At 61.0% G+C, this 9,511-nt stretch overlaps 5 protein-coding genes across 5 annotated transcripts, besides 15 other annotated features; all 5 read left to right on the top strand.

Annotated features, from left to right (window-relative positions):
* Positions 1-88: 88 nt before the first annotated feature.
* Positions 89-116: a microsatellite.
* Positions 117-276: 160 nt separating this feature from the next.
* Positions 277-302: a microsatellite.
* Positions 303-334: 32 nt separating this feature from the next.
* Positions 335-366: a microsatellite.
* A 250-nt stretch (positions 367-616) lies between these two features.
* Tco025E_02391 (uncharacterized protein) lies at positions 617-1,486 on the top strand (the record flags this gene model as incomplete). The annotated part of the gene is made up of 1 exon (XM_029369318.1): positions 617-1,486. The coding sequence occupies one exon, from the start codon at positions 617-619 to the stop codon at positions 1,484-1,486; it is 870 nt and encodes a 289-aa protein (XP_029230601.1).
* A 305-nt stretch (positions 1,487-1,791) lies between these two features.
* Positions 1,792-1,819: a microsatellite.
* Positions 1,820-1,965: 146 nt separating this feature from the next.
* Positions 1,966-1,995: a sequence feature (A-rich).
* A 106-nt stretch (positions 1,996-2,101) lies between these two features.
* Positions 2,102-2,130: a microsatellite.
* A 68-nt stretch (positions 2,131-2,198) lies between these two features.
* Positions 2,199-2,236: a microsatellite.
* Positions 2,237-2,414: 178 nt separating this feature from the next.
* Positions 2,415-2,756, top strand: Tco025E_02390 (uncharacterized protein; the record flags this gene model as incomplete). Its single annotated transcript, XM_029369317.1, has 1 exon — positions 2,415-2,756. The coding sequence occupies one exon, from the start codon at positions 2,415-2,417 to the stop codon at positions 2,754-2,756; it is 342 nt and encodes a 113-aa protein (XP_029230600.1).
* A 120-nt stretch (positions 2,757-2,876) lies between these two features.
* Positions 2,877-2,915: a microsatellite.
* Positions 2,916-2,966: 51 nt separating this feature from the next.
* Positions 2,967-2,994: a microsatellite.
* Positions 2,995-3,117: 123 nt separating this feature from the next.
* Positions 3,118-3,159: a sequence feature (A-rich).
* A 43-nt stretch (positions 3,160-3,202) lies between these two features.
* Positions 3,203-4,402, top strand: Tco025E_02389 (methyltransferase; the record flags this gene model as incomplete). Its single annotated transcript, XM_029369316.1, has 1 exon — positions 3,203-4,402. One exon carries the CDS (start codon positions 3,203-3,205, stop codon positions 4,400-4,402), a length of 1,200 nt encoding a protein of 399 aa, XP_029230599.1.
* An 85-nt stretch (positions 4,403-4,487) lies between these two features.
* Positions 4,488-4,532: a microsatellite.
* A 43-nt stretch (positions 4,533-4,575) lies between these two features.
* Positions 4,576-4,594: a microsatellite.
* Positions 4,595-4,742: 148 nt separating this feature from the next.
* On the top strand, positions 4,743-6,236 carry Tco025E_02388 (uncharacterized protein; the record flags this gene model as incomplete). The annotated part of the gene is made up of 1 exon (XM_029369315.1): positions 4,743-6,236. One exon carries the CDS (start codon positions 4,743-4,745, stop codon positions 6,234-6,236), a length of 1,494 nt encoding a protein of 497 aa, XP_029230598.1.
* Positions 6,237-6,518: 282 nt separating this feature from the next.
* Positions 6,519-6,550: a microsatellite.
* A 305-nt stretch (positions 6,551-6,855) lies between these two features.
* Positions 6,856-6,893: a microsatellite.
* Positions 6,894-7,086: 193 nt separating this feature from the next.
* Positions 7,087-7,138: a microsatellite.
* Positions 7,139-7,501: 363 nt separating this feature from the next.
* Positions 7,502-9,511, top strand: Tco025E_02387 (putative microtubule-associated protein Gb4; the record flags this gene model as incomplete). The annotated part of the gene is made up of 1 exon (XM_029369314.1): positions 7,502-9,511. A coding segment is annotated over one exon (2,010 nt), but the record flags the coding sequence as incomplete, so codon positions are not given.

The following is a 9,511-nucleotide window of genomic DNA, read 5'->3' as shown; positions in this document are numbered from 1 at the left end:
ATTGTTCGTTTTTTTTTTAGGTTTTTTTTCCCCCCCTTCTTCCCCTCTTATTGTGCTGCTTGGTGTTTTCCTGTGTTGGCTTTCTTGCCGTGCGTGTGCGCGTGTGTGCGTGCCTGAGGGGAAACCGTGCGATAGCGGGGAAGATACGCCTCTGCGTGGAGGTGGCAAATACCGCCACCGACCGACAGAGAAGCAGAGAGGAGGGGATGTTGATTGCCGGCCCTCCGCGCACTCCCCCACCCTGTACGCTCTTGTCTCGCGGTGGTATTCCCCTCCCTGCTGCTGCTGCTGCTGCTGCTGCTTGACGTGCACGTGGCGTGGCTGGGGGGGCGCGAACAAAAACAACAACCAAAATAATAATAAAAAAGAAGCGTACTGCCTGCCATGACCTTCTCTTTTTCTTTCCTTCTTCGGTTGCTGCTGCGTGTGCGTCGCGGGGGACGCCACAGACGGCTGCCTGGGCCTCTGCACGACCAATCGCAGCTGCGCGTGTGCGTGTCTGGGGGAGGGGCTCCTGCACAGGCACGCACGGCACCTGCACGCATAGGCCAAGCTGCCCGCGGTGGCTGCGCGAGACACGGGCTGTGGTGGCGGTGACAGACGCGTCTAGGAAGGAATGTCAACAACAACACAAACGCACGGGAAGAAGCGTGGCGGCCGCGGTGCCGCGGCATCACCGGCCGCGAAACGTCCTCATTCTCCGCGTTATGACGGGGGTGAGGGAGAGCGGGAGGCCAAAAGAAAGCATCCTTGTGGTGGGGGAGACGCAGAGGTTCTTCATGGCTCATTCGTCGTGGCGGATCTTCCGAGCAACATGTCCGCCATCTACACCCGCGCCGTGCGACGTCTCTTGCCACAGCACCAGAGGCAAATCTCGGACGCCGGCATTATGGAGGAACCAGATGGGGCGACGCTCACTTTTGAGGTCCCTAACAAGGCCGTCGCGGCGGCCATGTTCAAGCGCCTGCAGAACGCCAAAATGTATGGCAGACGGTGGAAGGTGCAGTACTACCCGCTCTCCGCCGTGGAGTGTGCAAAGCAGGCGTGTTTGGTGGACGTCCGTCTTGTGCCCGCGGCCCCGCGGGCCCTTGCCCTCCGCGCGCTTGGCGGGGTACAGGGATTCCTTGCCCTCATCGACGCGAGTGACAGCAGCAGCGCCGTCGCCCCTGTTGCCACCCCTGCGACGGTCTCGGCCGGCGCGGCTGCCGGCGGCCAGCGGCCTGAGAAACGGCACCGCACTTTGACGAAAGGCAGAGGACACGCGAGCGCGGACGTCGGCGATAGTGACGGCGAGGAGGATCGCGACATTTGGACGGGCGGTGGGGCCCCGTTTGCCGCGACGGCGGCCATGGAGGGCGCCGACGTGGTGGAGGACGTCGTGGCGTCCTTCGTGGATGAGGGCAGTGCGCTGCACGCGCGGGCAGTCCTGTCGGGGCGCCTCATCGGCACCTCCGGGGTGCGCCTGTTCCTTGAGCGCCACCGCTAGAGCCTGCGCATGCGTGCGATGCCAGGGGCGGGGAAGTAGCGAGGCCGGCGTGTCTGCGGCTCTGTGGGTGGAGGGGGGCAATTAACCCGGAGAAGCAACGAATTAAAAAAGCACGAAAACAAAAAACAACAGGAAAAAAGAAAGAAGATAAAAAAAAAGGACGACATCAAATTTAAAGAACACCCCGCCCCCCTTCAGCAGCAGCAGCGCCAAGCAAACAAATAAGGGAGACGCAGACGAGAGGGAGGGCGAGGGAAAGTGAGAGATGGCGGGGAGTCCATAACAGCGAATAAAGGAGACTGACACTTTTTTCTTTCTTTCTTTCATTCTCTCCACCTGCATGCGCCTAAACAACAGCCGCAGCTTGGGGGATTACCTCCTCGGCTTCCCGCCGCCAAACCCCCCTGTCTGCGGCGGATCCACTTCCCTGCCGCCCACGTGCATACAAAAAAAAATAATAATTTGTGCGCGTGGGAACCCTTTTTTTCTTCTCTTTCTGTTTTTCTTTCGGCGTGTAATGGGCGCCGCCCCCCCCACCCGTAATGCACATGTGCATTCACACGCGGCACTTACAACGCATTGGCGCGTTGTGGAAGGGAAGGAGGGGGGTGGGTAAGAAGAAAAGAGAGAGAGAGAGAGAGAGACAAAAAGCGGGTGGTGGGGGACATCACGACTGACGTCGCTGCTGCGCACCACACGAAGTAAGCTGCGGACACACACACACACACACACACACACACACACGCACACTGAAATATATATATATGTGTGGGCGTCACTCGCGTCGCCAGAAGGAAATAATAAACTAGCGGCTGAAACGGGAGATACTGTCCAAACTCAGGTCGGACATCACAGTCTTTTCACTGTGTGCGAGAGCGGGAAAACTTCGAACACGAGGTATATTTGTTGTGGTGCGGGTTAAACGGTGATGTCCCGCAACACTAAGGAGTTCAATGAGCTCGCGGACAAGTTCACGAGGGTGTACGACAAGCAACGACAGGACCTTGAGCGGTGCCTCCAGTCTCGCGTCAATGACGACATCAACTTTGTGTGCCAGAAGCAGAAGAGTGCCTACTTGGAGGGGATTGCAATGATATTCTGCAAGAAGGAGTACGACGCCGGTGTGAAGTGCCAGAAGGCGGCAGGGGCGCGGTGGTCAACGGACTGCTTCAAGGAAAACGTCGCCTTTGGCCAGTGCACGGACACTGTGCTGAAGAAGTTGTACATTTATAATATTGAGCGGAACAAAAAGAACCCTGCGGCAAATTAGCGACGCAGCGTTTACTGGCACGGAAACCACGGCGGAGGACGCGCGTGCGTGCATGTGTGAGACGCAGCATGCACCGGGTAAGATGCAGAGAACTATAAAAAAGGAACGGGAGAGGGTGAGAGAGGGAGGGAGGCTGGCGGCGAGGGGCAGGGGGAAGGGATTTTCCTTCAGTAAAACCATCACAGTTTATGAGGCTACTTTCCCTGGCTCTTCTTGTTGTTGTTGTTGTTGTTGGTGTCCTTTTCCTTCTGCGCCCTGTGTGATTGGGGGGTTCCTCTCGCACAGCATGTGTTGAGGTGCACGGGGTCGTCGCACGGGCGTAAGAATTACACGCTTTTCTCTTTCTGCTCCGATGCGCCTCTTTTTTTTTGTTTTTGTTTTATTATTATTTTCTTTTTGTTTTGCCGCTTGCGGAAAGAAAAAAAAGGACGAGGTGTGGCAGGGGAATGGACGTGTGTGTGGCGGGCGCGGCGGCGGGCAGTGACATTGGCGAGCCTCATCGCTGGCACGAGTACCTGCAGGCAGCCTCCGCAGTCTACTCTGCGCTTGAGCGGGAGCGGGCGGCGGGCTGGCAGTCGGAGGCGTTGGATTGGTGGTACAAGCAGCGGCAAGAAGAGGCAGGCGGCAAGCGTCAGGAGGGTTCGGCCGCCGCGCCTGCGACCTCGTTTGGTAACAGCGACATCGTCAGGCTGTGTGAAAGGTACTGTGAGCACGCCGGGCGTGTGCTCCCGCGTGCCGCGCCGGACTTCTTTACCGTCTCGCCTCGGGCAAGGCACGCCCCGCCGGCGGGGGACGCAGCGGAAGAAAAGGGCCCGCCCACGTTTCTTGACCTCGGCTCCGCGCCCGGCGGCGTGTCAAAGTTCCTCGTGACGAGGCTGCAGTGGCGTGGTGTGGGGGTGTCGCTCCCAGTCAGTCACGGCGGCATCGCATCCGACGCGTCATGGCTGCAGTCACCGGCGGCGGCCGCGCGCTACGAGTTTATTGCGGGAAGCATCACTGAGAATGACTGGCACGACTCCATTAGAGGACGGACTTTTTGCTTCGTCAACGGTGGGGCAGTGCAGGACCACGGGCAGCGCATCGCGGAGCTGCGCCCACATGACACCGAGAGTGCGGCGAAGAAGGCGGAGGCGGCGGTTGGCGGCGGCGAGGTGCAGCCCGTGCTGCCGTGGTTTAGCTTCCTTCTGCCGCAGCTTCGCCTTGCGGTGGAGCACGTCGAGGAGGGCGGCGCAATCATGCTCGTCTTCGGCGTCCCACAGTGCGCCAGTCTTTCTATTCTGCTCGCGCTGCTGCAGCCGCTCGTGCACGGTGGCATTCACATTCTGGAGACCATGCACCTGACCAAGTCTCCCGTGTACGTGCTTCTCAGCGGTGTTCGCGTCCGCTGCGATGCAGAGACGCGGGCCGCGTGGGAGAACGTCCTGCGGCTGATGACGCAAGGAAGCAAAGACTTCTGGTTGGGGGAGACAGAGGAGGGGCTGCAGCTGGCAAAGACCGGGTTTGCGCGGCATCAGAAGGAGATGGAGGCTGTCTGGGAAAAGACGACGTCGCTCCTGCGCCGACGACGACTCCAAGCCGAGCGAGCCAAGGAGGCGGTTGTACAGGGGAAACGGGGGGTGAAGCGGCAGCGTGAGTGGGCGCCGTGATCGCTGAAGCACTGGCTTTTCGCTTCATTGGCTACTCCCTGCCTCTTCCTTCTTTATTTTTCCTCCATTGGAGACCTGCGCTGGCGTGTGTCTATATATATATATATGCGTGTGTGTGTGTGTGTGCGTGCCTGCTCCTCGCCTTTGCTTCTGACGGATAAACGTGCTTTTTTTCTCTCTCTCTTTCTCTCTTGCTACGCATTTGGCACGCGGAGGGGGTGTGTACTTATTTGCGCACGTGAGAAGAGCACTTGCGAGGGGAGGAATAAGGGGAAAGCGCTTTCTCGCGTGTATCGTGTGCCCTCAGTGAGGAGGCGGTGAAGTACACCGCGGGTGCAGAATGCAACTGCCGCTGAGCCAGGCTGCCCCCGCTGAGGGTGTGCCTCCACAGTCACGGTGCGGGTCGCCATGCTCCGCGGTAAGTCGATCGGGGCTGCACTCGCGTCTCTCGCAGCTCAGCTCCATTCACGCGCAGGAGGCAGACGGTCTCGCCTCTGTCGACGAGTTTTCTTCTTCCTTCGCGCCGCCGTGCGCCTCCCCCGGGCCCGACGACGACACCGGCAGGTGGGTGGAGCGGCTGCGGCTGCTGGTGCAGCAGCAACGCGCCAGCCCGCCACGCCGTCCGCGGAGCCCGGGCGAGAGCGACGTCAACGCCGGCGCCAGCGGCTGTCAAACGCAGCCCGGCGCCTCGGGCTCCCTGCGTCGCTCGGGACTCTCGACGTATCTTTGGCGGAATTGCGGGCCCCGGCGTTTGACGCCGCCGTCCGCTGCACGGCGACCCGCTACGTCGTGCGGTGCGCCCCGGACTGAGACGGCGTTGGGCCCGGGCTGGGCGCAAGACCGTCGCTGGTGCGTCACACTCACCACGGGCGTGGTGGGCGCCGCCGAAAGCGCGGGTGAGTTTATGACGCTGGAGTGCATGTCGCCCACACGCACCGCCACCACCTTCCTCCTCGACGAGGCAGTTGTCATTCGCCACCTAAAACGTCTGGTGGCACCGCTGTCGTACGTGGTCCGCGCTGTTTTTTACTACAGTGAGGAGTTGGGTGGCTACGTCCCGCTCTCGCATGAGAATTGCCGCAGCATCGGATGCCAGTTCAGGGTGTTTGTCGTCCCCACGAACGCCCGCACGCCCGCGGAGAAGAAGCCCACCACGCCGCCGACGGCTGCCTGCCCCTCCACGGCAAGCAGAGAGGAGGGTGGACGCGGCGCCAGGGCAGCGCGGCCGTCGAGTTGTGCGTCGTCGCCCCCGAAGTTGGGCGGCGTTGCGGCCGCCTCGTTGAGTGCGCCGGTAGCGCGTGTGTTGTCAAGCGACGGTAGCCGCTCCGCATGCGGTGTTGCGAGAACTGCGCCGAGCAGCAACATCAGCAGGGTGCTAGCGCACAGGGCCCCGGCGGCGTCTTCACAGGGCGCGCCGGTTGATGCTGCCCGCGTGCAAGACGCGTTTTCCTGCGACGCGGCGCCACGCCCGTTCTCTGCGTGCTCGGTCGTTGCGGCGCCGCCGCTCTCCGTGGTGGAGCGGCTGCGGGGCGAGATCGCGGACGGGATTGCACGGCTGCACTCTATTGCAGAGTCCACCCCGCCGCGTGGGCTGCGCGGCACGGGCCGCGGCGTCCAGTCCGCAGGCCTGAGCTGCGACTTCACTCACGACGGCGGGGCGGGCCACCCGCGTGCCCTGAAGCGGCGCTACTCTTTCCATCCGCCGCTGAGCGTCTACGCCGGCGCGGCCGGCAAGGCACAAAAAGCTGATGGCGGCCTAAAGGAGGAAGCGTTGTCGTCTGTGCGGAATGCCCAAAAATCACGGCAGTACCTGCAATGGGTGCGCGGTTGGTGAAAGAAATGAAAAAGCGAGGGCCGAATGCGTCACAGCTCCGCTGCCGCTTGCAGGTGAATAGGAGAGGGAAGTACGCGTGTGTCTTGTGCGTGTGAACGTGGGGCCAACGTTTTGGCCTCCGTGTGTGTCCTCCCACTTACCACCACGCGCATTCATCCAAAGCCTCGCGTCTGCGGTGGAACAACCACGGCGGTCTGTCTTGGTTGCTTTACTTTGCGGCAGCGGCGGTGGGGTGCTGACGGCATCTGTCACTTTATCTTTTCTTCGTGCCGGCGCCCATATAGAGAGTGAGAGGGAGAGAAAGGGAGAGAGAGCGCCGTGGTGCGGGCGAAAGGCCGCGTCTCCAATGGCCGCGCTTTTGTTTTGTTTTTATGTACACGAACCGAAGCAGGGGGACCAAACGGGTTTTCTTGACGATTTTTTTTGTTATATTGTTTTTTTTTCTTATCCTTTTTTCGCTTTGTATGTCCACGTGTCCTCGCGGCGCGGCCCACGCATTCGTCTACGTGGCAACGCAGGCCCGGACCCACGCAACGCCGACAGTCCGGCCCAGAAGCAAAGAGGCAAAAGAATCAAACCAACAACGAAAGGAAATATGTATTCGCATTATATATATATATGTGTGTGTGTGTGTTTGATGTGCTATGAGTTATGTGTCAGCCTTGCCGCTATTTTTTTTTTTTCTTCTTTCTTTGCCTTTGCTTTTCTTGTCGCCGTCGTTTGCCGTTCTTGTGCTTCTTCGCTGACGCCGACGCACCTCCCCACCCCCTACAGAAACGCGCCTTCCTTCGTTTGTTGCCCCTCTGTAGCGGAATACGGACCACAGCACCGTTCCCCTCTGGCGCAGGGTTATATACATACATATATGCGTATATATATATATATATATAATATTGTATATAATCACAGTTAGTTGCTTGCAGGGAGGAGGGGCGGTGAGGCGAGAAGCGACCGCGGGAGCGCGCCTGCCTGTCCATCCCCCACCACGCGGAAGACGGGCACAAGGAGAAGCTCGCCTTGCAGTGCCTTGCGACTCTACACGGCGCGGGCAACACTGCCGCGGTGGCTGCTACTGCGACAGCTCCTCTCTTTTTCTCTCCGTCTGTCTGTGTCTGTGTGTGGCGCACCCGAGCATTGGCAGCAATCAACGTCCTGCGGGAGGCAGCAGGCAAAAGCAAAAAGCAACAAAAGTACAAAACAGGCGAATAAGAGGCGCAGGCTGAGAAGCGGGGCCTGTAGTGTGACGTGCAGGGAGGTGTGAAGAAATGCATGCGAGTCACAGTAGAGCGGCCACCGCAACGGGGCACCCGACGCCGCCGCATACGCGACAAACACGCCACAGCCTTATTTTTACCTCCGACGCGGAGACGCTCTCGCCGCGCCCGGATAGCCCGCACCCGCTGGGGCCGCCGCAGCTGGCACGCGCATCGAACCAGTCGTTGATGCGCGTCGGCGACAGCCACAGTCACCGGCCGTCGTCGTCACGATCGTGGCGCTCGGCGGCGAGTCGCCACAGCCCCGGTTCCCTTGGGCCCCACAGCGGCGCAGCGGAGTCACGGACAGGCGGCAACCGCTCCAGCGGCTGCAACGGCAGCGCCGGCCCCCCCGACGACCTCGGCTACTGGACGGTGACGTTCGTGACGAAGGGCGGCGACCGCGTCGGCGCCTCGAAGGTGATGGCTCCCAGGGGAAAGGGGCCCTGCGCCTTTGAGGACGTCGTCGGCGCCATCGTGGAGAACGCCGCCCTGCTCGGCCTGGCCGTCGCGTACGTCACCTACCTGGACCGGGACTTCCACATCTACACCCTACTGACGCCCCAGAGCGTGCAGAACTGCACCGGCACTTTCCGCGTTGTGGTGGAGTCGAAGGAGGAGAGTTCGCAGTTGCCCCCCACGCCACCTCAGGACGCACGCGCGGGTTCGCACAGCGGGGCCATTGCTGCGCCGGGGGCCTGCGCCTCAACGCCGGAAACCCCCGGCGTGCCGACGCTGATGGAGGAGATCTTGGGACGGCAAAAGCGGGACTCCACGGCAACCGCCTCCTCGAAGCGCAGCACGCCGGGCGGAGGCCTCTTCCGCAACGTTCCTCCCTCCGCCGGCTTGTGGCAGCAGCGCCGCCCGTACGACCTCCGCACCACGAGCGAGAAGGCGCAGGAAAGGCGCGAGGCGTTGGAGATGGCGCTGGCGCTGACAACGACGGCGGAGGAGGGGGAACGCCGGGCGATAGCCCTCGACGAGGGAAGCTCGTGGGCCACCCTCGCCGTGATGGCAGACCGGCACAGAAGCGCCTTGGCGCGGGTCGCGCAAAAGCGACTGCACCACGGCCGGCAGCACCCACAGCGGCCACACACACTCCTAGCGAAGGGGAAAAGCGAGGCGAGAGCTGCGGAACAGGCGGCAAGTATCAAACTACAGCCGCCTAAATGCCCCTCAACAACTACTGCGCAGGCGTCCCCTCACAGCGACGTGCCTCACGGCAAGGAGGCCAGGGAACTGCGAGGCGCGCCGCAGCCTCACCCTGCAAAGGCAACTGTGCTGGACTCCCACCACCGCCCGGCTGCGCCGCCCGCGGACGCTGCAACAGCGCAGGCGCACGAAGGCGACACTATGCCGGCACCACCTGTCGAACGCGAGGGCACCCCCACCATTGAACCAACAGAACACTTCGGCCCCCAAAACGATATCCCGACCAACATGCACGTGCATGGGCAGCCCATTCCATCTACGGAAGCAAAACTTCCGACAACCAAGACAAAAACCCCACCGAGTGGAAAAGCAACCTCGCAGCCTTCACTAGTGACAAGATCCTTGCTAGCACCGCCTAACCACAACACGCCTGCCGCTCCAGGCAGAACATCGAGCGACACAAACGACCACGATATGAAGTCACGCGAGGAGCAGCAAGAAAATGAGTTTACACCCACTCACAGCTCAAGGGCTTATCTCCGCAAACGCCTTGCATCACTGACAGAAAAACTTCAGCAACTCGAAAGCATCGACACCACATTACCAACACGCCCGAAAGCGAACACACCCGTCCGAAACAAAGAACAAAGCAGTCCACTACGCACCAATGAAAATCAAGAAAGAACAGTAAAACCGCCTAAACAAGGTAAACAAGCAGAACAAGTTTGGCAACAATCGCCGCACACCGCCAAGGGAGCTGAAGAAGCTGCGCCAGCCGAAGCAGGGAAGGAGGCCGTACTGCCGCCGCAGACCACCGAGGAGGCTGAGGAAGCCGCGCCAGAAGAAGCAGAGAAGGAGGCCGTACTGCCG

The sequence above is a fragment of the Trypanosoma conorhini genome (genome assembly GCF_003719485.1).
Source record: "Trypanosoma conorhini strain 025E chromosome Unknown Tco_14.4_contig_00093, whole genome shotgun sequence".
NCBI classification, from domain to species: domain Eukaryota; phylum Euglenozoa; class Kinetoplastea; order Trypanosomatida; family Trypanosomatidae; genus Trypanosoma; species Trypanosoma conorhini.
Note: the sequence above shows the minus strand (reverse complement) of the source record. Positions and strands in the feature narration are given on the sequence as shown.